Source organism: Herpailurus yagouaroundi, unplaced genomic scaffold, assembly GCF_014898765.1.
Source record: "Herpailurus yagouaroundi ecotype Mexico unplaced genomic scaffold, PumYag 28, whole genome shotgun sequence".
NCBI classification, from domain to species: domain Eukaryota; kingdom Metazoa; phylum Chordata; class Mammalia; order Carnivora; family Felidae; genus Herpailurus; species Herpailurus yagouaroundi.
The window spans coordinates 31,408,537-31,436,489 of NW_024412376.1; the positions used below are offsets into that span (position 1 = coordinate 31,408,537).

The following is a 27,953-nucleotide window of genomic DNA, read 5'->3' on the forward strand; positions in this document are numbered from 1 at the left end:
AGCAATGCAGAAGGGTTTCAATCTCCACATCCTTGTCAGTATTTGTTTTCTCTTTTTTTCTTTGTCTTTTGTTCTTTTAGTTACAGCCTTTTTAGTAGGTGTAAAGTGTAATCTCATTGTGGTTCTAATTTTCATTTTCCTAATGATTAGTGATGTTGAGCAACTTTTCAAGTGCTTATTGGCCATTTGTATATCTTGTTTGGAGAAATGGCTTTTTAAGTTCTTTGTCCACTTTTAAATTGGCTTGTTCATCTTGTGTTTGAGTTGTAGGAGTTCTTTATATATTCTGGATATTAAAACCTTCTCAGATATATGATTTGCAAATATTTTCTTCCATTCTGTAGGTTGTCCTTTTACTTTTTTAAAAAAGATTTCATTTTTAAGTAATCTACACCCAACGTGGGGCTCGAACTTATAACCCCGAGATCGAGAGGTACACTCCACTGACTGAGCCAGCTAGACGCCCCGTCTTTTTCACTTTTTTGATAGTGTTGTTTGGTACACAAAATTTTTAATTTAGATGAAGTCCAATTTATCAATTTTTTCCCCTTTGTTGCTTATGCTTTTGTTGACACACCTAACAAACCATTGCTAAATCCAAGGTCTTGAAGATTTACTCATATGTTTTCTTCTAAGAGTTTTGTTTTATTTTTAGGTTGTTGATTAATTTTGAGTTAATTTTTATATATGGTGTAAGGTAAGGGTCCAATTTCCTTCTTTTGCATGTGAATATCCAGTTGTCCCAGCATCGTTTTTTGAACAGACATTACTTTCCTCATTTGATTGTCTTGGCATCTTTGTTGAAAATTAGTTGACTGTAAAGTGCTTTTTTTGAGTTTATCAGAATATCTTTTTTCATAGAAATAGATATCTTGTACTACCTCTCAAATGTACAGCAACTTGAGAGGTAAGATGAATTTTTAAAACAAAATATTTTGCAAACAATCAGACATTTTCTCATTTCTCATTTTTCATTACATTATTACATAACCTTAAACCTTTATTTAAAAGTGTCCATGATTATTATGTTTGCTATGTGCACGACAGATAAAACTCTACCTTCATCTAAGAGCTGCATCTATTCTGTTGTAGCTAAACATAATTTAACATTGCAAATTGAAAAGATTCCATACTATTCTATACTTCCAGGTTCTATACTTGCAGAAATTTACTGCAGTGCTATACACATAGTGGGTACTCAATAAATGCCTAGTAAAAGAATGAATGAGTCTTTCTGAAATAGATTTCTCTTAATTTCCTATGCAAAATATGTACCAATATATACACATTATCAGTATAATTTATTTCCCTTTATATGGGCATCAGTCACTTTGATTTTTCCCAAATAACCTCATGTCTTTGTAATGGTTTTATCTCAGCCATTATAAATTATTAATTTTGTGGCATTCATTTTATACTAATAAATCCATCACGAAGCATCCCATAATATTCTCTGTGTAGAAATGGGTTTCAAAGTCCGTTATGAATAGGAATTGAGTCTAGTTGATTGAGAAATTAGTGACAATTCACAGGGGTCTGTGAAAAGAGCTGGCTTTATTAACTCAGGTGGCATCTCCTGCAGCGGCCACATTTCTACCCAGATGAAAGACGGAGCATATGTTTTCTGACTTCCTTTGCTGTCAATAGATCTTCTTTTTCTGTAGTTATACCAAAACTGATGAATCATTTCCTTGAATGGTCTTGTGGTCAGAGTATACAGAATTGGATTCAAAGCACTGTTGATAGGCAGAATAAAAATCACTACCCAAGAGGTTATGGTACCTGAAAGAGAAAAAATGTGATAGATTTAGTGTTTGTGGATGTTTACAAGGTATAGAAGCCCCTTTTCCTTGTTTTTCCCCCAGTCCTCTTTTGAGTCTTAATTTTTTCTCTTTGATGTCACATAATTAAATAACAAATCTAATGTGTTTCCAGAACGTCTTTCCAGGGTGTCAGTGTTTGAAGGGAGTGCTGGTAGAGCAAAAAAACAGGGTTCTTTGCTAAGTAGCTTTTCTTGAATACATCAACAAAAGTATTCCATTAGGTAGAACCATTTTCTACCAAGTGATTACATATTATTGTGATATGATTCCATTTTAGGAAAAATAATATTGTTTAGCATCCAGATCAAACCTTTCCCAATATTTTAATTGCTGGATAGAACATATAGTATTTCTGAGAATATACAGTCTTTAAAAGATTTCTTTTCTGCTATTTTTTTGGTTTTAAAAACAGGTATGCATTTTTAGGCTTTTGGCTAGATATTTATTTCAGTAAAAAAATCTTTGGCTAAACTTATCTTAAAAATCACTGTAGTACATAGGTAACTCATCATATTTGCTATTATAATTTTACTGATGCTATTGTCCTTCTTTGTTGCTTATGAAATGTAAGATAATATCACCCTAACCATGGGGTAAAAAAAATTAAAATTGTATGTTCATAAATTTTAAGAATGTGAATATATACTGTATTACAATTAATAGCATTTTGGACACTTTTTTATTGTAGTAAAATATACATAAAGTAAAATTTACCATTTTAATCAGTTTTAAGTGTGCAGTTCAGTGGCATTAAGTACATTCATATTGTTGTACAACCATCACCACCGTCCGTCTCTAGAACTTTTTCATCCTCCCAAACTGAAACTACACATCTATGTAAACAATAACTTTTCATGCCCTTTCCCTCCCAACCTGATAACACATTCACAAACTGTCTGTCTCTATGAATTTGACTATCCTAGTTACGCCATATAAGTGGAATCATACAATATTTGTGTTTTTGTGACTGACTTATATCACTTAGTATAATGTCTTCAAGGTCCATTCATGGTACCATGTTTCCGAATTTCCTCCCTTTTTAAGGCTGAGTAATAATCTTTTGTGTGTATAGGCTACATTTTGCTTATCCATTCATACATTGATGGACACAGGTTATTTCTACCTTTTGGCTATAGTGAATAATGCTGCTATGAACATAGGTGAACCAATGTCTGTTTGAGTTCCTGCTTTTAATTCCTTTAACTCCCAGAAGAGGAATTGCTGGGTCATATGGTATTTCTGTGTTTAATTTTTTGAGGAACCACCATGCTGTTTTCTGTAGCAGCTGTGCTATTTTACATTCCTACCAGTGATGCTCTAGTTTCTCCAAATCCTCACCAATTTTTGCTACTTTCTGTGTTTTTGATAATAGCTATCCTAATGAGTGTGATGTACATTATTTTTAAATACCAATAATGCATTCTTCAATCATCTCTCACACTCTGGCGTCATGCTCTCTAAATTGCTATGTGTTCTAGGAAGAAAAATGTCTTATGTTCTCAAAAAAAAAATGAAGTAAATATTTGATAATCATTTTCACCTGTTTGGTCATCTTAAGCATGGGATTATCAGAATTACAAAGCCTAGGGTGTTATTTATTTGAGTTGTTCTTTGCTTCAATGGTAATAGGGTTTTGGGGCATTTATGGAAATAATTGAACAGCTTACTCCTGGTAAACATTTGATTGATGAACAGAGCCTAAGGTACATATAACTCTGACTTATAATTCTTAAAATGAGTTGATGTTAAGGATCTTAATTTTCTTTCTTGGAGGAACACTGCAGAAGGAGACTTGTTATTTCTTTACAGAAAGAAAAAAAAAAACATTGTACCTGGTATTTCTACCTGAAGCAATGAAAGAAATTTCAGCACAAAAATGGGTATCCAGCATAATGCATCAGTAAATACAATAAAGAAAAACCGTTTGGCAAGGATCATCTCTTTTTTAACTTGATTCCGTATTTCAGTTGCTGTTATGGCACTTTGATGAATGCTATAAAACATGCTTCCATAAGAAAAAACTATGATGATAAATGCTGCCAAGTTAATACCTATTTAGAACACAAAGATTATTATTAATGTGATGATCATTCTTTCAAAACAAACACACATACTCTTAGCTGTTTGAATGTGAACAACATGTGTTTTGTTTTTTATAAGAATTATGAAGAAAAATAATGATTTTTAAAAAAAATTTGAAGTTTTGTTGAGTTTTGCTGAGCTGTCAGCACAGAGCCTGGAGCCTGCCTCAGATTCTGTGTCTCCCTCTCTTTCTGCCCCAACCCCGACAGGCCCGCGTGTACTCTCTCTCTCAAAAATAAACATTAAAAAAATCAAAAATGGCATATTAAAATGAGAGTATAGTGATTCAGTGAATATCCTGGGCCTTCTAAATTAATCTTTATAATTTTTTAAAATAATTCAATTAGTGTGTGTATATATATATATATATACACACACACATTTTTTTTTAACTTACCCCTGAAACATTTTTTACAGTAGAAAAACACTTGTATGTCTATTTTCAAGCCAAAGACTTGTGTGGGTGGCTACTTTGAGTTTATTTATCTTAAAAGGGCAAAGAGTTAAATATATATTTTGTTTAGTATTATTAGGGTGAATGCATGAACTACAAGTATTTACTGTTTTGTCTTTTATTAAGGAGCGTGTTGGAATTTATATAAGAAAGTGGTAATTCAGGGGGAAAAAATCCCTTTAGGGGATTCTGACAGAATCCATCCCCAATGTTGATGAGAAAAACTGGCTAGAAGTTCTGAAATAAAAATGTATAAACATTAGAAGAAATAATGAGATTGAAAATGTGATTTATTCTAATATTTGAATGAAAGGGCTTCTAATACACAGTTTCTTACCGAGAAAAATTGCCACGGAGTAAATCTGAGCTCCAGTACTTTCTGTGTCTTCTGAATGAAGAGGGAAGCACACGCCATTGGTGCCATAGTAGTTTTTGAAAAATTCCTTATTGGTCAATGGAATGAAAGCCACGATAAACCCAGTCATCCAAATGAGAATCAGAACTGTAATTGTTCTGCATTTTTTAGGTCTTAAACATCTAAAAGGATAGACAATGCAGATATATTTTTCCAGTGTCAGAAATGTTAGAAGTAACACTGATACTTCTGTGGATAGAATGGCCAAAGATCCTACAATCTGACAGTGAATGCTCTCCATCCACAGCTGCGCGTGCTTGTTGTATTCTCCACGAAACTTGAGATCGAAGGCTCCAATGACAAACAAATATATTCCCATTAGGCAGTCAGCACCTATAGGATCAGTAAATGTTGCGAATTTAGAGAAATAAGTAAGTATAATAGAATTAATGACAAACAGTAATATTTTTAGTATTAGCAAAAAATACCTAATTTACTTCTATTTTGGGGTGAGGTAATTTTTTTTTAATGTTTATTTATGTATTTTGGGAGAGAGAATCCCAAGCAAGCTCCATACTGTCAGCACAGAACCCAAGTAGGGCTTGAACCCGTGAACCCCAAGATCATGACCTGAGCCTGAAGTCAGATGCTTAACTGACTGAGCCACCCAGGTGCCCTTTGGGGGGAGGTAATTTTTATTCTAACAATTTGTTTATGGATAAGGACCTTTTCATCAGCTCTATTCAATACGTACTCTTATAGCACCATCTACAGTTAATTATGTAATCATTTCTCTGTTTTTGTTTTTGTTTTGTTTTTTGTTTTTGTTTTTTCTAATTTTCAAGTCTGTGTGAGCAGGGATATTGTGTATTTTGTTTTCCATTCTGGTCCCATCACCTAGAAGTGTTGAGTAAATGAATTAAATGCAATTATGTTGAGCGTTTGATTAGGGACCAATATGGGGATGTTGTTATTTGGATCCCCTCTTCCAGTGAAATGCTCCCAGCTTAACATGCTAGGGATATCATCCAAAATCCTAGAGAAAGTAATTCAGAAATTGCTGTGATAGACTAATGACTATGAATTTCGGGGTCTATAATTTAGAAGAAAGGAATAATTAAGAAGTGCTCTGTAGTCAGTATAATTTTGGAGGGCTTAAGTTATTTACCCAGAGCTGGTCTAAGCAAACCTGTTCTCTCTGATTCTCTCTTCCATTTTTACATCTTTCTCTGTCTCTTTTTAGGCTTTCCCATCCCCCAAATCAGTTGTCAATGTGATGCACTACTTGGTGATTTTGCTTTTTAAATGAACATTTCATGTCAGAGAGTAGGTGAGATTTTTTTTGACTTTATAAGCATTCTATACAAACCTTCCAAAAATCACATCACTGTATAAATCATAAGGCTGGCCCTAATCCTTAAATATTGCTGTGATATTCTAGCCTTCACCAGGGAAATTTAGCATACTCAAAATTTTGTAGTTAATGATACAACGTAGTAAACAATTTCTGAGTTCTATTTCTTAGATAGCTTGCAGTGAAAAAAACAATTAGATATTAGACTTTGAATGAGGCTGGGGGTAAGACATGGACAGCATGCGTAAAGTAGAACATTGTATAGATTGATACTCACTGGAGAAAATATGGACCACTTGACCCACACTATAAAAAACCTGAGGACTGGTCTTGCTTATTTTTCTTTGTAGTCCTCACTTAACATAATACCTCGCAATCACATTTCAAAAACTTAAAAATATTTAATTCTACCTAAAAACATTTTATTATTTAAATATTTCAAATTATGGGGGTGCCTGGGTGGCTCAGTCAGTTAAGCATCTGACTTCGGCTCAGGTCATGATCTTACGGTTCATAGGTTTGAGCTCCACATCGAGCTCTGTGCTGACCGCTCAGAGCCTGGAACCTGCTTCAGATTCTGTGTCTCCCTCTCTCTCTCTGCTCCTCCCTGACTAGTGCTCTGTCTCTCTCTCAAACATAAATGTTAAAAAAATTTGTTTAAATATTTCAAATAATGAATGGAAAAGATTTTAGTAGCTCAGAGACCAGAAAAACAGCCATCAGTTAAGTCAATGTCTATATCTGGACATGCAAACAAAACGGTAAATACACCTCTGGATGTAAAAATTAAAGGTTGCCATTTTATTCACAGTAAAATATTTTACCTGCTTTAACAAAATGTCTTCAGAGAAGAAAACCAATGAATGACAGCTTCTTTAATATGTATAAGGTAATTGAATTTTCTTGTTTTAAAAACGTATTTTCTTCTCACTAAAGGAATTTCATTTTCATTGCAACAAATGTGAACACAATATATAAGCAAAAAGGAGAAAGACTTAAAATCTCATAATTCCACCACTCTTTTTACTCATTTTTGAATAGCAGTGCTTTCATATATTGCAAAAGTGTAATTCCTCTTCAACCAGGAAATACTCACAGCAGAGAGAAATGATTGACATGGCATGCAGTCTGTTCTCAGACCTGATATAAGGTCTCATACAAATGACAAAGACGTTTCCAAAGCATGTGACTGCAGATACAACCCAGACAAATACTCTCTGAATAATGCTTGCCAAGAGGTTCTCGAGAGATGAGATCCCATCAGTGTTTGGTTTACAGCTGCGAACATGTGGTGCATACCCACAGTACTGGAATTTCTTAAAATATCTGATGAACAAAGCGAGGGTACAAGAAGAATTTACATTGAATTCAGTGCCATTATACATTAATATTTCTTTCCTACATTTTCTCAATAGAAAGAAAATATCTTAATATGAGACTCACAGGAATGTAAAACATTAAGGACACTAAGTGAACTTGATTTCACTGTAAAAGAGTTTGAGGGTCAGAGCAGCAAGTGGCCATCATGAATATACAAGTGTTAGGCGTGTCTTGAAACATAAACAAGCCGTTAGCATGTGATCAAGAGAATTAAAGGAAACTTTTATTGCATTGTTAGTGTTTAGTACAGGTGAGTGCATTGTTACACAGCTCCTATTGTTGCTGAAACCAGTCTAGCCCTCCGGGGAAGAGACAGCCATATGCTTTCTCCTTTATGCTTCCATGGCTTTTCTACTATATAGTTATGTGATCTGTAACTACGTGTTAACATGCTTATCTCTCAACCAGATTTTGGTACCTAGATGAGTGTTCAATAAGTTTTGTTGAGTTAATTCTTTCATTAATACACTAATCTTACTGGTAAAGTCGATCAATAATTATGACTGTTACCACCAACACCAACACCACGTATTCAGCATCTTCGTATCAGGAATAAATTCTCCAGTCAACTCCATGGGACAGGTATTAACATCACCATAGGAGGAGATGAATATTCAATGGAGGCAAATTATTTGCTGTGAAATTTCTAATAAATGTAGAAATTGAAGTTCAAATCTAATTAGAGCTTTAGAGTACATAGCTCTAAAGCTATGTACTCTGGCAAAAGAATAGAAATGATCTTTATAGTATAGACAGCTGTAGCAATACAAGGTAAAAGCATGTCAATCACAGTATATTGTCCTATTGTTTAACCCTTCCTTCCTGAGTCCCTTAGATCTGATATGGTTTCTGCCCCAATTCAGGTTTATTCCTTGAGTTGTTTCTTGGGTTTTGTGAGCTACACCATTTTCTCCCAATAAACTATGTTTGGCTTACTTTAGTCAGAGTGTTTTATGTTGTGTGCAACCAAGAAACTTTTAAAAGCATCCTCTGTGAGGAGTTAGGAAAAAAAAAAGAATGTCCTGTGTGAGATTTAAAACATAAGCAAAATTATAGAGTGGTGACATGACACTTTGTAAATTATTGAGAATTAATTACCCTGGCATGGAGATCATTCTCATATCTGCTGTAAGATTGCATTCAATTAAAGAAAATGTTCCCAAAGCATGGAATCAATGGTACTATAATACACGCTGTTTGAATAAAAGATTTTTCAAAGTTTACCAGTTTATCCATACACACTTGCTCCAATCATGTCCTAACATTGGAGGCAATTTTTACTGAGGAGGATTTCTCCATACTGTCCTCCATTTACAGCAATTGTTTATTTATAGTTATTTTGTGTTGCTTATGTAAATTCTTATTTTTTTCATCTGGTAGCACTTATACCATGTGTGCAAATTACTAGCTCCTCAGGCAAACATCAATATGTATGAATGGTGTCAGTGCTGAGGAGAGCTTATAGGAATGGGTGGGTTTCGTCCACACTCATGTTCTCTGACATTAAAAAAATCACCTTTGATTCTACCAAACAATGAAACAGTAAAAATCATCCCACCCCATAGCAACACGTTAAGAATAATATTGTTTAGGCAAATTAGTTAGAAAATTTGATAGATTGGATGCATTGGGTATGGATATATTAGCATAGTGCACATGGAAACAAAAGATTAAAATCAAGGTGAAAAACAAGGAAAACATCTGCTTACATGTGAGAGAGATTCATTAGAGGTCTAAACATCCTTTGTTGGATATTTGAAATTTCAATTCCTTCTAGGCTGCTAAAAATACCAAATTAATTATCAAAATAACATATGTTATAAGGGTGTAATAAAGTGACTTTTTGTGATGGACAATTAATAAGATACTGTCAGTCAACACTGATTGTGAACCAAACATTCATCCTCAGCCTGCCCTACACACTTACTTCCCCAACTCCTTTCTGATTCTAGCATTTATACACATATATCTCTTCTATTTGAAGTTTTAGATCCTTGTAGATCATAACACAATGCTTTGTGTATAGTAACTACTCAATAAATATTTGTAGAATAAATGAACAAACATCTTTTAGACAACGTTATAATAGCAGAGGAGTTTTACATTTTGAAATTTTTCTAATAATTTTTAAATAACAATTTTTTTTCTAGTAAGATGCCATCTAACTGAGGGACATTTAAATTAAATTAACTGAGACATCTTTTAGAGGCAATTGTTAGACCATAAAAGATTTTTTTGTGTGTGGTGTAAATAATGATTTATATAAGAGAATATTGCATCTTTGGCTAAAAGTAGCTATAATAAATTCTTAGATACCAGTGCTAGTAGAGAAATAGATATGCAGAGATGGCTTCAGAGGATCAAAATAAATGATCCAATATAAACTCCTGGTGATTACAGCAAAATATAAAATCATTACCTAATTCTTAGTTTATAAACATGTAAGATAAAACTAACAGCTACCTGTTGGTTTATAGTGAGCACTCACATGGTTTGGTGGCACTTAACTAACATCCTGGAAAAGCGCTTCTGATTTGAAAGATTCTACAAATCTTACAGAATTTATTAGTCAGTATATAAATAATGATTTCATCATAAAACTATCCCCATAGGTATATACTTACAGAGACTTGAGTTTGACAAGATAATCAAATTGATTTGCTTGAATTTTCTGGATTGGGTTATAGGAAAGATTCCTGTTTTTTAAAAAAAGGCAGCAGTAGGTCATTTCTAGAAACTTCTTAAGTAAAGAGAAAATGTATCTCGACTTTGGTACCAAAAAAAAAAAAAAACCAACAAGAAAACAAGTGTAGTAATAGCACTTGCCTTACAGAGCTCATTAAATATTTACAGAAATTAATGGAGATAAAACACTTAGAATAGTGCCTGGCTCTTAGGATTTTGTTAGTGTAGAGAGGGAGCTAATACAACATAAGAATGATGGAAGTGAACTAGTCAAGAAATGGCTCTCACCAACGAAGTGGTAGGGTACCCTGAGAGAAACCACACATACCTCACATTTTGCCTACGTTCTCATTTCGTTAAATGAAAACACAATCTCATTTTGTCTAAAATTGAATTAATAGAATTACCCTGAATACTTTTTCCAATAAATCTTATTCCAAAGAGTGATGTTTGTTCTAATGATTTGTGAGGCATGAAATGAACAGTGAAAGGCTAGAGCTGGGAACAAAGAGATATAGACCAGAATGACAGTGCAGCTGAATTCTGATGGAAAAAATTTCATAATCCTTTTTGAAAAAAACAAAAAACAAACAAGAAGCATTGAAACAAGAATCATTGATTAAAGGGGCTTCTCAGGGCAAATTCTTTTAGAAATTTATTCTAGATTAGACCATTAGTTAAATGGAGGAGCTATTGGGGAGTGGTGATTGCAGAAAGAAGGAAAGAGAGGAAGAAAGACAAATGAAAACTGAGTTGTATAAAGGAACAAAGTGAACTCAACAGTCTAGGACTAGAAGGAAATTATCTGAACACAATACAGGCTGTCTATGCAAACCCCACAGCTAATATCATGCTCAATGGTAAAAGCCTGAAATTTTTTCCTCCCAAATCAGTAACCAGACCAGGATAATCCATTTTTCTTCTATTTAATGTAGTACTGGAAGCCCTAGTCAGAGTAATTAGGCAAGGGAAAAACAGGGCATTCAAAATGGAAAGGGAGAAGTAAAATTATTTCTGTTTGCAGATGATATGAAACCATGTGTAGAAAACTCTAAAGCTTGCAGGCTCGTGCACACGCGTGCGCGCGCGCACACACACACACACAACTGTTGGAACTTATAATAAAATTCAGGAAAGTTGCCAAATGCAAAACCATCACACAAAAATTGAATGTGTTTCTTTACACTAACAATGAACAATCCAAAAAAGGAATTCAAAAGATAATTCCATTTACAATAGCATTGAAAGAATAAAATACTTAGGAATAAACTTAACCAAAGAAGTGAAAGACTTGACTTTGAAAGTACAGTGTTGCAGAAACAAATTTACAAAGATACCAGTAAATGGAAAGACATTCTATGTTTATGGATTAGAAGACTTAATGTTGTGAAGATGTCAATACTTCCCAAAGTGACCCACAGATTCAGTGCAATCTCTATCAAAATCCTAATATATTTTGTAGAGATAGAAAAATCCATTCTGAAATTTGCATGAAATCTCAAGGGACCTTGAATAGCTAAAGCAACTTTGAAAAAGAAGAACAAAATCGGAGGCTTCGCACTTCCTAATTTCAAAACTTATTATAAAGCTACAGTAATCAGAACAATGTGGTACCGTTACAAAGACAGGCATACAGACCAGTGCAGTAGGATAGAGAGCACAGGGATAAACCCTTGTATATACGGTCAAGTGATTTTCAACAAGTGCACCAAGACTATTTAATGGGAAAAGGACAGTCTTCAACAAATGGTGCTGGGAAAACCAGATAGCTATTCACATACAAAAGAATGAACTTAGAACCATACCTTACATCATGTATAAAATTAACTAAAAATAGGTGAAAGACCTAAATATAAAAGCTAAAACTATAAAACTCTTACAAGAAAACATGGGGGAAAAGCTTCAGGGCATTGGATTAAGCATTATTCTTGTATATGACACCAAAAGTATAGGCAACAACAACAACAAAACAGAAAAATTGGACTACATCTAAATTAAAAACTTCAGTGTGTCAAAGGAGACCATCAACAGAGTGGAGAGGCAATTTACAGAATATAGAAGAAAGTATTTGTAAATCATATATTGAAAAGGATTTAATATCTAAAATACATAAAGAACTCCTATAATTCAACACCAAAAAACAACCCAATTTAAAAAATAGGCAAAAGACTTGAATAGACATTTCTTCGAAGAAGATATATGGCCAATAAGTCCGTGAAAAGGTGCTCAGCATCACTAACCATTAGGGAAATGAAAATCAAAACCGCAATGAGATATCATTTCACATCCAGTAGGATGGCTATTATCCAAAAAAGTGTTGTTGAAGATGTAGAGAAATTGGAATTCTTGTGCACTACTAGTGGGAATGTAAAATGGTGTAGCTGCTTGGAAAACAGTATGTTGTTTCCTTAAAAAATTAAAAATAGAATTACCGTATGATCCAGCAATTTTACTTCTGGGGCTATATACTGAAAAGGATTGAAAGAAAGGTCTCAAACAGGGATTTGTACACCCATGTTCATAGCAGTATTATTCACAATAGCTAAAAGGTGGGAGGAACTCAAGTATCCATGAATGGGTGAATGAATAAACACAATGTTTATGTTTATATGTGTATATATGTGTGTATCTCTCTCTCTCTCTCTTTGTATATACATATATATATATATATACATACACACACACACACAGACACACACACACACACATAATGAATTATTTAGAATAGTATTATTACTAATTAATGCTATTATTCAGAGTAATAACCAGAAATTCTGACACATGCTACAACAAGTATGAACCTTGAAGACATTATATTAAGTGAAATTAGCCAGTCACAAAAGCTTAAATATTGAATGATTCCACCTAATGGGTACCTACAGTAGTCAAATTAATAAATACAGAAGAGAGATGTCAGTCAGGGGAGGTGATGGGGAAATATTGTTTTATAGGTATGGAGTATCAGTTTGAGAGGATGAAAAAGTTCTGCAGATGGAAGTGATAGTTGTATAACAATATGAATGTACATAATGCCACTGAACTGTACATTTAAAAATGGTTAAATTGGTAAATTTTATGTTACAGATATTATTACAATTTAAAAAATAAAAGAAATTAAAAATAGAGAAATGAAGTGACAAAATTAGTATCAGTCTTACAATTGTGAGAGCTCCTTCAGATCCTTAAATACTTGCGGTGGAAGATTTTCAATCTTATTACTTCCTAAATCCCTAGAGAAATAATTGCAACCATGTCATATTATTTTCTTAAGACTTTATTGATTGTACTGCAATTTGTTAGGGAACCATTATACAACTTTAAACAGTGCTATTAGTGAGTTCTATTAATTACCAGAAGTCTAAACGTTTTAAAAAAGGAGTATAACAGGAAAATATAAGAATAACCCATTTTGGGGGCGCCTGGGTGGCTCAGTCGGTTAAGCGTCCGACTTCGGCTCAGGTCACGATCTCATGGTCCATGAGTTCGAGCCCCGCGTCGGGCTCTGGGCTGATGGCTCAGAGCCTGGAGCCTGCTTCCGATTCTGTGTCTCCCTCTCTCTCTGCCCCTCCCCCGTTCATGCTCTGTCTCTCTCTGTCTCAAAAATAAAAAAATAAACGTTAAAAAAAATATTTGAAGAATAACCCATCTTGTAACTTTTTCAGAGACAAATGCTTGATGGTATTTGATCTTATCCCAACAGATCCAATTTTCTAATTTAATTAATATATGTGTTGTGCCTCTTTTCCCCTTTCCTTCATTCCCTTCAACCTTTTGCGTTGGAGCAGTAGTATAATTTGGAGCCTTAATTTTTTCATTTGCTTGGGTTTATTATGATTACCAAATGGAAGTGGATTCTTGTGGGGGCAAGCATCTTTCACAGGTGACATGCATGGGATCTCATATGCTCTTGGGGCAGGATACTTTGGGTGTATGTGTAGAAGTTAGGCTGCCTAGCATAGTATGACCTTGTAGCTTAGTATGACCTTGTAAGAATGGTTTTTTTTTGTTTTATTTTATTTTTTAAATTTATTTATTTTGAGAGAGAGAGAAAGCAGGCAGGGGATGGGCACGGAGAGAGAGAGAGAGAGAGAGAGAGAGAGAGAGAGAGAGAGAGAGAGAATCCCAAGCAGGCTCCACACCGTGAGCGCAGAGCCAATGTGGGGCTCAAACTCATGAACTGTGAGATGATGATCTGAGCCGAAACCAAGAGTTAGATGCTCAACTGACTGAGCCACCCAGGAGCCCCTGTAAGAAGGGTTGTGAAGGTAACAGATCTTGTGGTAGCTTTGGTGGTGGCAGCACTCATGAAAAAGGTTCAGATTCTTCTAAACAAGATAACATTTCAATAGGTTTTAGTTCTCCAAAGTGATCAAGAGATGCTAAGATAAAGCCTAACCACTTTCCCTACCCATCTCCAAATTCTATTAGTTCCACAAGGAAAAGTAGGAGAATGTATGTATTTGTTACATGAGTTGGAGTGCTTATAAATCAAAAGTGAGATTATTCAACTTTGAAGGGCATGATAGTTTTAGATTTGAGGTTCTTTAAAACTTATTGATTGATTGATATTTTTGAGAGATAGAGAAACAGAGTGCTCATGGGGGAGGGGCAGGAGAGAGGGAGACATAGAATCTGAAGGAGGCTTCAGGCTCTGAGCTGTCAGCACAAAGCCCAACTTGGGGCTAGAACTCACAAACTGTGAGATCAGGACCTGAGCTGAGGTCGGCTCCTTAACTGACTGAGCCACCCAGGTGCCCCTAGAACCACCCATTTTAAACTATTGCCTCTTAGAAAACATACCATTTTCATCCTTGGAAATCGGATTTTTCAAGCCAGTGTTTAATATGGGATTCAGCAGGCTTTTGGTAGGACTAATGATTTGCCTTGGTTATTCTCTCTGCAGGTTTTCTTGCTCATTCCTTTACCCCTGAACCTGGATTAGCACTGGTTATGGACTTCACTGTTTGTGTTTCATGTTCCCTGCTGGTTATTGATACTCACATAGAACCTACACCTTAATGTCACCATGAAAGTTAGGATTTGGAGAATTGCTTTCTTTTTTTTTATAAAAAAAATTTTTTTAATGTTTATTCATTTTTGAGAGACAGAGAGAGACAGAGCATGAGCGGGGAAGGGGCAGAGAGAGAGGGAGACGCAGAATCCAAAGCAGGCTCCAGGCTCTAAGCTGTCAGCACAGAGCCCGATGTGGGGCTCGAACTCACAAACTGTGAGATCATGACCTGAGCTGAAGTTGGGCGCTCAACTGACGGAGCCACCCAGGCGCCCCTGGAGAATTGCTTTCTGATACTCACACAGTGGTTGCAAGTAGGATAAAACAAGGAAAAGTATGGATCCCATGACTAACTTGTATTTTAATACCTAGATAATAACTTTGGATCACCTGTTTGCATGTCTCCTTAATATTGAGAATAAAATAATTTCCTATTTACTGATGATGTGGTTCAGTTGCCAAATACCAAGAGTTGTTACAAAACTTGCTTGGGTCTAATACCTATTGAGATTTTCTTGCACATTTAGTGAATGATTGCTACTGCCTACCAAAAAATGTTTCAGGCTAATTGTTATGAAAAAATTGGGGGTTTCAATGGCTTGTTTATTGATGTTTTCAAGCAGAATGCGGCATATAAATTACCTCCATCTGTCTCAGTATGTAGGTAAGGTATCCAGAGAAACATTCTAGTTTACATTCTTTAGTTTTTTTATGGAAAAGTTTTAATACTTAATGTTCTGCCCAGCTTATTGTCAAAACATGTTGATGTGTCCACAATCCAGATTCTTTCCAGAAAACACAAAACCAAACTACAGCTGACCCTTGAACAATGTGGAGGTTAGGGGTGCTGACCGCCTTACCCCTATGCAGTTGAAAGTCCACATATAACTTTTGACTTCCCCAGAACTTAACTACTAATAGCCTACTGTTGCCCAGAGGCCTTACTGATAACATAAACAGTGAATTAACACATATTTTGTATGTTATATGTCTTATATACTGTATTCTTTCAATAAAGGAAGTTAGAAAAAAATAAAGTGTTATTAAGAAAGTCATAAGGAAGAGAACATACATTTACAGTTCTGTGCTGTATTTACTGAAAAAAATCCAGGTACAAGTGGACCATCACAGTTCAGACCTATGTTGTTTAAGGGTCAACCGTAGTTGTTAGCTCAAACTTCAGCAAAAATCCAATTGAGAAAATTAATACTAAAACATAAAAAAATTGTCCGAAGAACACGGACTTCATCCATTGCTCAATATATATTTTATTCTGACAATCAGCTACTATGTGCTTGGGCCACAAAGCTTTGGTTTACCAGAGAGTTGTTTTTAATACTCTTTGGAATTCTGTCATTGATCTTAAAAAAGGGACATTATAAATAGCTGATTCAACTTATGTCTCTCTTCCATTATTATAGGCTGGGATGTTATCCAAGGATGTCTGATTTCTTTTGGATCCAAGATTATCTTTCGTTTCTAGAATTAGCAAAGTATGTCTTTTTGTTTTAAGGTCTCTGAATCCCAACTCTTTAGGAAACTTAAAAACAAATGTGCTGTTCCTCTCTAGCAATGGGACAGAGGATGTATTTTATTTATTAATTTTACCCTGACTTTATTATTTAGCTATGTTTCCTTTATCTCCTTTTCCTTAGGGCACCTGGGTGGCTGAGTCAGCGAAGCATCTGACTCCAGCTCAGGTCGTTATCTCGTGGTTTGTGAGTTCGAGCCCTGCATCTGGCTTGCTGATGTCAGCATAGACCCCGCTTCGGATCATATGTCCTCCTCTGTCTCTGCCCGTCCCTTGCTCATGCTGTCTCTCTCAAAAATAAAAGAAAAACAAAATCTCATTTTCCTCAACACTTATTTTATATATATTTTAAAGTGTATTTTTCTAAGCTGTCTGAGTTCATTTATGGTTCAAAGTGTATACAGATAATGCTAGGAAAAGAGATAAATATTTCTCAAATGTATAAAAGCATATATATGTAACAAGTGTGAACTAAAACAATAGAAAGAAAAGTCTTATCAATATATGCATAATCAAACTTACAATTCATCTAGCTTTTGTAGAGGTGCAAAAGTATTTTCACTTAGATGATTAATTTTGTTTTTCCTCATTACCCTGAAAGTAAAAAGAAAAATATGTTGTAGCTCTTTGAGGTAAGTGATAAATGAGTTTTTGGAGAGAGGATTGACAGCCTAAAAAAAGGAAATAATTATATATAGTGATTTGCACATCAAGTATTTTGTAGTATGAGAAATTACCCAGTCTTGTTTTAGTCTTAAATTTCTCAAAATTTTTAATGATGAAAAAAAATTATTTGATTTTTTAAGTGAGGTAGGGAAGAATTCTGCAAGGGAGTTAGTGAAAACTTCAACGCTTGAGAAAACAGACTGAATATCATGCAACCAAGAGCACAGGGAGCTGTTATAGAACTGCCTCTTCTCCAGCCTGTATCGCATGTCTAACAGAATACCCTGCACACGAGCACTCACACACATTGGAGTTGATGTGATTTAGAGTGGAGTTACCTAAGGAAGTGTAATCTAAGCTGGACCAATTCAGAAGATCTCTAGTTTGGGATGTTGAATCAGACTGTATATAATTCTTGACCAGTTCATTTCTATCTTTCTTTCTATCTTTCTATCTTTCTTTCTTTCTTTCTATCTTTCTTTCTTTCTATCTTTCTATCTTTCTTTCTTTCAAGTTTATTTATTTTTGAGAGAGAGACAGTACAAGCAGGGGAGGTGGAGAGAGAGAGAGAGAGAGAGAGAGAGAGAGAGAGAGAGAGACACAGAATCCAAAGCAGGCTCCAGGCTCTGAGCTGTCAGCACAGAGCCCGATGCAGGGCTCAAACCCTCAAACTGTGAGATCATGACTTGAGCTGAAGTTGGATGCTTAACAGACTGAGCCACCCAGGCACCCCTTGATTCATTTCTGCACTGATCTTATGTGTTCTGAATGTTTCCAATTCTTTAAACATTGTGAGGCACGACCCTGGAGGTTGGTCTTGTCCCATCCTAAAGTATTTATTTCCTCTCAGCTCTCCAAACCATTTTCATCTCCTGCCAGGATCTCTAGACCAGAAAAGAGCAAGCACCTGCCAAGAGGAAATTCACAAATGATATCTTCACAAAGAGGCTTCTTTAAAAACAAATACAAGTAGAACAACAAAGAATTTGTAAGTTTTTCAAATATCTATTTGGTCTATGGCCTTTAGTTGCAATTTGGTTTCCCTTGGGCAGTTAGTAGGAACTGTTTTTTGCATGACTGATATAGAAGCATCCTGCACCCGAAGACTGCTGAGCTCATTGCACAAGAGTTCAAACATCTCAGTGACCTGAACCCATTGGAATGGGGGGAGCATACTGGAGAAAAAGTTATTGTATCAGTGGTAACTATTGCATTGCCTGTACACAGGGGTCCTAGTATTTTGGTTTCTAGTATGGATTTCTAGATGGATTCTAGTGTGGTTTCCAGATGGATTCTAGTATAATGGTTTTCAAACTTTTCCCATGGTAACTACACTTAAAAAAATGCATTTTACGTTGGGACACGACAAACACCCACACGAGCCAAGATTTAGAAAACAATACATTTAATGACCCAAATTGGGCTACGACATTTTTACCCAATTCAATTCAACTTTCATTAAAAAAGCTAATCAGGAGGTACCATATTGCTTTCATCATCCACTTGTGAGTTTGAACCCACAGTTTGAAAAACACTGATCTGAGAAACTGTAAATGAGGCAGTTGTGTTTTCATATCGCAAGACACATCAGCATCCTTCACTTTCATGGGAAAAGCCATGTGAATTTAAAATAGGCCAATAGGGGCGCTTGGGTGGCTTAGCTCGTTAAGCGTCTGATTCGGCTCAGGTCACTATCTCACATTCTATGTGTTCGAGCCTAGCGTCTGGCTCTGTGCTGACAGCTCAGAGCCTGGAGCTGATTCAGATTCTGTATCTCCCTCTCTCTCTGCCCCTCTGCCATGAGCATTCTGTCCCTTTCTCTCAAAAGTAAATAAACATTAAAATAAATAAATAAAAAAAATAGGCTAGAGAGGCAGATGGAGAAATTATACCCAGTAACATTCTAGAGTTTATCCTGGTGTCCACAATTATAGCGTTAGGGGTGTAGACATTCTGCAGTGTTTTAAAAAAATTTAGTTGTAATTCAATTTGTCCCCACAATCTTTACAGTAAGTAATTTGCAAAGGGCAAACATTCTTATAGAATACGACTAATTTGGTGTTTCTCAAACTGAGATCCAAGGAGAGATTTTAGGTGGTCTGTGAACATTTCTTTCCATTAAAGTGGGTATCACTTAAGTTCGAGAAAAACAGGTCTCAAATAATACAGTACCGTTGCGATGATCCATGTTATGTTGTGAATCTTTGTTAAGCTTGGTTTGAACTCCAATAATTTTGCCAATATGCTTCAGTTTCAGAAAATTTTAAGTCATCAGTGAACATTTGCCATAATTACTGTGCACGTTTATGCTAACTAATGTTCACATAAATGATTCATTTTGTTTGTAAAGAGATAGGCCATCAAAAGGATAAAACACTACTTACAAAACAGTTAAATTACTGCAGGAAATAAAAGTCAAATTTCTTAAATTATGGATATGGTTGCCTTCAAAGTCCCTGAAACATAAAAACAAAAATAATAAAGCTAAATTTTAATCATAGAAATAAATTGATCAAGAATTATTTGATTTCTAATAAAATATCTTTTTTTCACATACTGTTTGTTTCATATAGATTCTCATATGTAGCCACTTACATAATAGCTGAAATAATATATATATGTAATGCTTCTTTTTCTGTGTTCATAGTAAAAATGTTTTGAGTCATATCTGTATCATATGTTCATATAGGCACATATGTTATCCTGAGAAATGTGAAGAGAATGAGAAGTCAAATTAAAAAACTTTGTTATGATAAATATCCACTTAACAGACATTTAATAGTGATCTGTATTAAACATCTGTCTAGAGAGTTACAATAGCATTGCTCTAAGTGGGGTGACCCACTCTGTAGAAGATTTTATTATCCTGCTGCCAAAAAAATATTTCACCTCTAACTCCCTTGCCTAAACACCCCCTGGAAAAAATCTCAATAGCATTTTACCACTGAGAACACCACTGTTTGCTTTATTATATTGCCACACAAGCCAATGCTATCCTTGGTTTACAATTTCTAATTCAGGGAGATAAATGTAGACCCTAATTACACTCCCTTGCTGTGTGATGCTATGTCACCATCAGAAGTCTGGTCTGAGCAGTAAAACTTGTCAAAAAACTTATGTTTAGTGTCTCTTCTTCGTGGTGATCATGAAAGCATCCTTTTATTGCCCGTCTTTTATCTTTTGTTAGGTTTATCGTGGAAGTTTGTAGGAAAGAGTTAGCTGAGGTTAGGGATATACTTTCAGGAATAAATACTTGTCCTTAAATCTACTCAGTCTACCCCAACACTTAGTTTACTCTTCACCATATAATATAGAGCTATTCAAGAATAATTGTGACGAAAGTATATGAGCTGAAGTGTGACACAGCTACTGAAATCTGCAGGGTAAACATGGGTAGCATTAAAAGAAGTACCTATATTCTGCTGGCTAGGCTACATGTGGGAAAATTGGTTCTGTTTTGGGCATTGCAATAAAAATAAATGTTGACAAATCAAGGAATATTTGAACAATCTGGAAGACCAAGATGTAAGGGGTTTAGAAACCAAGTCAGTTGAGGAAAAGGGTGTATTTGTAATGGAAAAGAGCGAAATAAGAGAGACATATTTGAAGTCAGGCTGTAGAAGATATTATAGGGTTCTCCTATGTTGCATCAGATTGCAAAATTAGATTTTCTGGCTGAATGACACAAAATATTTAAAGTTCAAGCTCACAATCTATAGTGTCCAGGGAATAAGCTTATTATCACTACAGATATTTAGCAGAGGAAATATACTGTAATTCAAGAATTTTGTAGATAGGATTTCTGTACTATACAGAATATTACATTAAGTCTTAAATCTTGATTCTAGGTCATCCTTCTAAAGAAAAATTCTACTAATCTATTAAATTGGAAATTAAGTGCTTATGGTACTGCTTTTTTTGGTCATCAGCTTTGGTCTAAGCTTTTGGTCGCTCACAATATATATTGTCAGTAACAGAGACTGTCCATTTCTTTCCTCTTTTACTGTCGTTACCACGAGTCTGCCACCAGATGGTGATGCTCTCTTAAGTCTCACACAGTATTCTTAAGGTGAGTTGATAACACTTTTCTTTTTAGCTACTATTGTAGCTTTCTTTTTCCTATTAAGCGAACAAAAGCATTTAAGTTAGTATTAATTCATCATTGGTATAAATCAGTAAGAGGTACACACTGAGCCATAAATTAGGGACTTTTGACTAAATTGTTAGTTTAATTTTGAGTTTATTTTAACATTTATTTGGGAATTTGTTTTGGCTTTCTTCCCACAATTAGAGGTTTTTATCCTTGATACACAGGGATCTGGTTTGAGGCATACAAATCTGCTTCTTGTTCCTTAGCTCCAAGCTCTAAGGGAGCTGACAAGGAGTGTTTTCATTACTTTATGTCTAGATTACTTTTCCAACTTAATGAGCCTCTGAATTTACCCATTTAATTTTTTCCCTTTATACATGGTCATTAAGTTTGGCTAATCTGGTCATGGGTTGAAAGTGAAAATATGGTTCTTTGATCTGAAGAACAACATAAACAAAACCCCAAAGCATCAACAATCTTGCGTTTCTTCTCAACTTCCTCTCTTATCCCCTAGAATGTAGTGGCATTCTAAACATGCAAATCTCGTAAACCTCTACTTCCTCCCCTACCTTCCAAAACCTTTCTGGCTCCTGTTTCATGGAGAAAACTGAGGTGATGAAGCAGGGAGAAGCCCTTGACCTTCTGCCCAACATCTACAAACTTACCTGTATATGCACCTGGTCTCCTTCTAGTCTCAAGAGGAAGAGATGACCCTTCTCCTGCTTTAGGCTAATCCCTCCATCTGTTTTCTTGAGTTTGGCTTATGTATGTGTATGTCCTAAAATATATGGTCAATTTTGGTGAATGTTCTTTGGACATTCTTTGCTTTCAGGTTTATTTCTATCAGAATTAGGTGCAGGCACATATAACAGACACCCAACTATAACAGCATAAATACACATCTACTGTTAAGCAGTCCAGGGCTAGTATGGTAGTTTTACAAAGTTGTTAGAAACATCTTTCATATTCACTGTTTACATGCCCTTGTCTTCATGGTCCAGGGTAATGCTAAGCTTGAGCCATCATATCTACGTTTTCTGGATAGTGAAAGAGAGGAAGGGGATGCCTTTTTCTTTTTAGGGAGATTCCCCAGAAGTCCACATGATACTTCTTCCACATCATTAATTAGAGCTTAGTCATGTGGTTACATCAAGATGCAGGGAAGTCTGGGAATGTAGTATTTTAGCTGGGCACACTGCTGTCCCAAATAGATCAGTTCTGTTATTGAGAAGTACATTGCACTTTGATATACATCAATTAGAGTTAGTTCATTAATTATGTTATTTAGTTCTTCATATCCCTTTTGGTTATACTTGATATTTCACGGATGAAAAGAGGTGGATTATTATCTCTTATTCCTTGTGTATGCCTGTTATTCCCTTTGGTTACTATATGAATTATTTGGTGCGCATATACTTATAATGTAATGCCTTTTATTAGAAATTGCACCCTGTTGGGGCGCCTGGGTGGCTCAGTCGGTTAAGTGTCCAGCTTTGGCTGAGGTCATGAACTCACGGCTTGTGGGTTTGAGCCCCTCTTTGGGCTCTGTGCTGACAGCTCAGAGCCCAGAGCCTGCTTCATATTCTGTCTCCATCTCTCTCTCTGCCCCTCCCCTGCTTGTGCACTCTCTCTCTCAAATAGAAATAAACATGAAAAAGATAATAAAAAAAGAAATTGTACATTGTAGCATTTAAATGAACTTAGTGTTGTTTAATGCAAATTGGCCAGAATTTTATTTATTTAGATAAAAAATATGATCCCTGCTTTTTAAATTTTGATTTGCATCTACATGGAATACTTTAGGCCAGCCTTTTATTTTTGATCTTTCTTAATCACTTAGATTTTTGTTTGTTTTTTTTTTTTTGTAAATAGCGCTGAATTAGGTTTTGTTTTGTGAGCCAATTTGAAAATCTTTTTCTTTTCAATAGGTAAGTTAAGCCCACTTAAGTTTATTGATATGACTAATATATCTGACTTAAGTCTTCTATTTAAAAATCTTACTGTGTGGTGGGGTGCCTGGGTGGCTCAGTCTGTTAAGCATCTGACTCTTGATTGTGGCTCAGGTCATGACCTCATGAGTTCGTGATCTCATGATCTCATGATCTCATTCATCCAGCACCGTGGTGGGCTCTGTGCTGAGAGTGCCAAGGCTGCTTGGTATTTCTCTCTCCCTTTCTCTCTGCCCCTCCCTTGCTTGCACATGCACATGCACGTGCACTCACTCTCTCAAAAATAGACATTAAAAAAATTTAAAAATATTACTATATGGTTTTATAGGTTAAAAAGCTTTCAACAAATATAAAAACTCTTGGGGCGCCTGGGTGGCTCAGTCAGTCGAGTGTCCGACTTTGGCTCAGGTCGTGATCTTGCGGTTCGTGGGTTCGGGCCCTGCGTCGTGCTCTGTGCAGACAGCTCAGAGCCCGGAGCCTGCTTTGGATTCTGTGTTTCCCTCTCTCTCTGCCCCTCCCCCACACGCGCTCTGTCTCTCTCTGCCTCTCAAACATAAAGAAAACTAATTAAAAAAAATTTTTTAACAAATAAAAACTCTTAATATTTAGAAAGGTTTGTATATTCTATTGGTTATATTTATAATGATAATTTTACCCAATACAGTCTTTTTTTTTCTTTTTTTTTTTTTTTAAGTGTTTATTTATATTTGAGAGAGAGAGAGGGAGTGAACCTGAGTAGGGTAGGGGCAGAGAGAGAGGGAAACAGAGGATCTGAAGCAGGCTCTGCACTGACAATAGAGAGTCTGATGTTGGGCTCGAACTCACGAATCATGAGATTATGACCTGAGTCCGAGTCAGGTGCTTAAATGGACTGGGTCACCCAGGCACCCCAATACATTGTCTTTCTTAGAGAATAACAATATTTATTAGTTTCCTATAATAAGAAATGATAAAATGAGTATATATTATTTTCCTTTCTGCTTTTACTTCTCTCCCACCATATGATTTTGATCAGTTATATGCTTTTTATTAATGTTCATTTTAGGAATCTTTCACCTTAGGAATATCAAATATCTGCATTTTAGTGGATTTGTTGGTTTTAACTGGTGTCTTATGACTCCTAGTTAGTTTTCTTTATATTTCTGTGGTTATCATCTTAATCATTTTGAAACTGTTTACTCATTTAAGATTATTATTATGTCTTCTTGCTGAATTGACCCTTTTATCATTATGTGATATACCTCTTTATCCTTGGTTATCGTCCCTGTTCTAAAGTCTATTTTTTTTCGGTATTATTTTGTAGATGATAAAGTTCCTTCTCATCAGTAGAAAGGGAGCAATGTTGTTTTGCAGTTCTATTTCCTAAGCATAATATTGTTGGAATAGAATTGTAATACATGTCTCTTCGATGACTTTTTCTTTTTAATTCATATTTTGTTCTTGAAACTGAGCCATGTTGATTGAAGTAGGGCTGGTTCATTCATTTTAAATGTGATATATGTATCACATTTTATTTTTTCTGTCTGTTTCCACATCTCCAGCACCTTGCTCCATAGTGTATCCCTATCATTGTCTGTATTTTCAAATTCTTTATACCCGCTTCTCCTGCCTACAAATAAACTTGCGTTGTCTCATATAGGAGTAAGTTTAATTTACCCTCTTGCTCTTTAGTTTACCTTTGGCTGTTGCCTCATGTGCTTATTTATTACTTATATTTCTAACTTATTGAATTTCCCAACTTCTGTTGTGGTGTTTACAGTTTTTATTTTTTGCTTTGAAAGAACTATAATAAAGGCCTTAATCTATTGCCTGTCATGTATCTTGCAAGCAAATTATCCTGGGCTGTCATATGTCTTTTATGTGTATTTTTCCACTAAATCAGTTAAAGAATATATATATATTTTTACCAACACATCTATCAGATATTTTAGTTTATGCTTTGCTAAGTAAAAGTTCATGTGCAAGGTAGAGGCACTTTATTTATTTATTTATTTATTTATTTATTTATTTATTTAAATCCAAGTTAGTTAACATATAGTGTAATAATAATTTTGGGAATAGAATTTAGTAATTCATCACTTACATGTAACACCCAGTGCTCATCTCAGAAAGTGTCCTCCTCCTTAATGCCTCTCATCTCTTTAGCCCTTCCCCCTACCCAACACCCCACCAGCAACCCTCAGTTTGTTCTCTGTATTTTAAGAGTCTCTTGTGGTTTGTCTCCCTCTCTGTTTTTATCTTATTTTTGCTTCCCTTCCCTTATGTTCATCTATTTTGTATCTTAAATTCCACATATGAGTGAAATCATAATGATACTTGTCTTTCTCTGACTGACTTATTTCACTTAGCATGATACACTTTAGTTCCATCCATGTTGTTGCAAATGTCAAGATTTCATTCTTTTTGATCGCCAAGTAATATTCCATTATATTTACACATACCACTTCTTTATCCATTCATCAGTTAATGGACATTTGGGCTCTTTCTATATATACTTTGACTATTGTCCATAGCACTGCTATAAACATTGGGGCACATGTGCCCCTTCGAATCAGCACACCTGTATCCCTTGGATAAATGCCTAGTAGTGCAATTGCTGGGTCGTAGGGTACTTCTATTTTTAATTTTTTGAGGAACCTCCATACTGTTTTCCAGAGGGGCTGCACTAGTTTGTATTCCCACCGGCAGTACAAAAGTGTTCCTTTTCTTCCACATCCTGGCCAACATCTGTTATTGCCTGAGTTGTTAATTTTAGCCATTCTGATTGGTGTGAGGTGGTATCTCATTGTGGTTTTGATTTGTATTTCTCTGATGATGAATGATGTTGAGCATTTTTTCATGTGTCGCTTGGCCATCTGGATGTCTTCTTTGGAGAAGTGTCTATTCATGTCTTTTGCCCATTTCTTCACTGGATTATTTGTTTTTTGGGAGTTGAGTTTGATAAGTTCTTTATAGATTTTGGATACTAACCCTTTATCTGATATGTCACTTGCAAATATCTTCTCCCATTCTGTCAATTGCCTTTTGGTTTGCTGATTGTTTCCTTCACTGTACAGAAGATTTTTATCTTGATGAGTTCCCAACAGTTCATTTTTGCTTTTGTTTCCCTTGCCTCTGGAAACATGTCAAGTAAGAAGTTGCTGCGGCTGAGGTCAAAGAGGTAGTTGCCTGTTTTCTCCTCTAGGATTTTGATGGCTTCCTTTCTTACATTTAGGTCTTTCATCCATTTTGAGTTTATTGTTGTACATGGTGTAAGAAAGTGGTCCACGTTCATTCTTCTACATGCCACTGTGCAGTTTTCCCAACACCATTTGCTGAAGAGACTGTCCTTACTCCATTGGATATTCTTTCCTGCTTTGTTAAAGATTAGCTACCCATATGGGGCGTCTGGTGGCTCAGTTGGTTGAGCGTCTGACTTCGGCTCAGGTCATGATCTCACAGTCTGTGAGTTTGAGCCCCGTGTCGGGCTCTGTGCTGACAGCTCTGACGGAGCCTGGAGTCTGCTTCGGATTCTGTGTCTCCCTCTCTCTCTGCCTCTCTCCTGCTCATGCTCTGTCTCTCTCTGTCTCAAAATAAATAAAAACGTTAAAAAAAAAAAAGATTAGTTATCCATGCATTTGTGGGTCCATTTCTGGGTTCTCTATTCTGCTCCATTGATCTTCATGTCTGTTTTTGCGCCAGTACTACACTGTCTTAATGATTACAGTTTTGTAATACAAATTGAAGTCCAGGATTGTGACACCTCCAGCTGTGCTTTTCTTTTTCAGGATTTCTTTGGCTATTCGGGGTCTTTTCTGTTTCCATATAAATTTTAGGATTGTTTGTTCTAGCTCTGTGAAAAATGCTGGTGGTATTTTGATAAGGATTGCATTGAGTGTGTAGATTGCTTTGAGAAGTATAGTCATTTTAACAATATTTGTTCTTCCAACCCATGAACATGGAATGTTTTTCCATTTTTTGCGTGTCTTCTTCAATTTCTTTCATAGGCTTTCTATAGTTTTCAGTGTATAGATTTTTCACCTCTTTGGTTAGATTTCTTCCTATGTATTTTATGGTTTTTGGCACATTGTAAATGGGATCAATTCCTTGATTTCTCTTTCTGCTGCTTCATTATTGCTGTACAGAAATGCAACTGGTTTCTGTACATTGATTTTATATCCTGTGACTTTGCTGAATTCTTGGATCAGTTCTAGCAGTTTTTTTTTGTGGAGTCATTTGGGTTTTCCACATAGAGTATCATGTCATCTGCAAAGAGTGAAAAGTTTGACTTCCTCCTTTCCAATCCGGATGCCTTTTATTTCTTTGTGTTGTCTGATTGCTGAGGCTAGGACTTCCAACACTGTGTTGAATAACAGTGGTGAGAGTGGACATCCTTGTTGTGTTCCTGACCTTAGGAGGAAAGCTCTCAGTTTTTCCCCATTGAGGATGATATTAGGTGTGGGTCTTTTGTGTATGGCCTTTATAATGTTGAGGTATGATCCTTCTATCCTTACTCTCTTGAGGGTTGTTATCAAGAAAGGATGTTGTATTTCGTCAAATCCTTTTTCAGCATGTATTGAGAGGATCATGTGGT

The 27,953-nt window shown here is 35.5% G+C and overlaps 2 protein-coding genes across 12 annotated transcripts in view; one reads left to right on the forward strand and one right to left on the reverse strand.

Annotated features, from left to right (window-relative positions):
• CUNH4orf46 (chromosome unknown C4orf46 homolog) overlaps window positions 1-27,953 on the forward strand; it is an 89,388-nt gene that overhangs the window by 10,941 nt on the left and 50,494 nt on the right. The window lies entirely within an intron of this gene.
• RXFP1 (relaxin family peptide receptor 1) overlaps window positions 477-27,953 on the reverse strand; it is a 116,723-nt gene continuing 89,246 nt past the window's right edge. For 6 of the 8 annotated variants that reach the window (XM_040471543.1, XM_040471540.1, XM_040471541.1 and 3 more), the window contains 9 exons: window positions 19,726-19,797; window positions 17,198-17,269; window positions 13,292-13,363; window positions 10,073-10,144; window positions 9,158-9,229; window positions 7,165-7,394; window positions 4,697-5,107; window positions 3,656-3,874; window positions 477-1,782 (listed from right to left, as the gene is read on the reverse strand). In XM_040471543.1, the coding sequence (XP_040327477.1) occupies window positions 1,481-1,782; window positions 3,656-3,874; window positions 4,697-5,107; window positions 7,165-7,394; window positions 9,158-9,229; window positions 10,073-10,144; window positions 13,292-13,363; window positions 17,198-17,269; window positions 19,726-19,797 (1,522 nt within the window). In that variant the 3' untranslated portion in view covers window positions 477-1,480. The remainder of the gene's footprint in view (window positions 1,783-3,655; window positions 3,875-4,696; window positions 5,108-7,164; window positions 7,395-9,157; window positions 9,230-10,072; window positions 10,145-13,291; window positions 13,364-17,197; window positions 17,270-19,725; window positions 19,798-27,953) is intronic. The other 2 variants (XM_040471538.1, XM_040471539.1) reach the window with 2 other exon arrangements.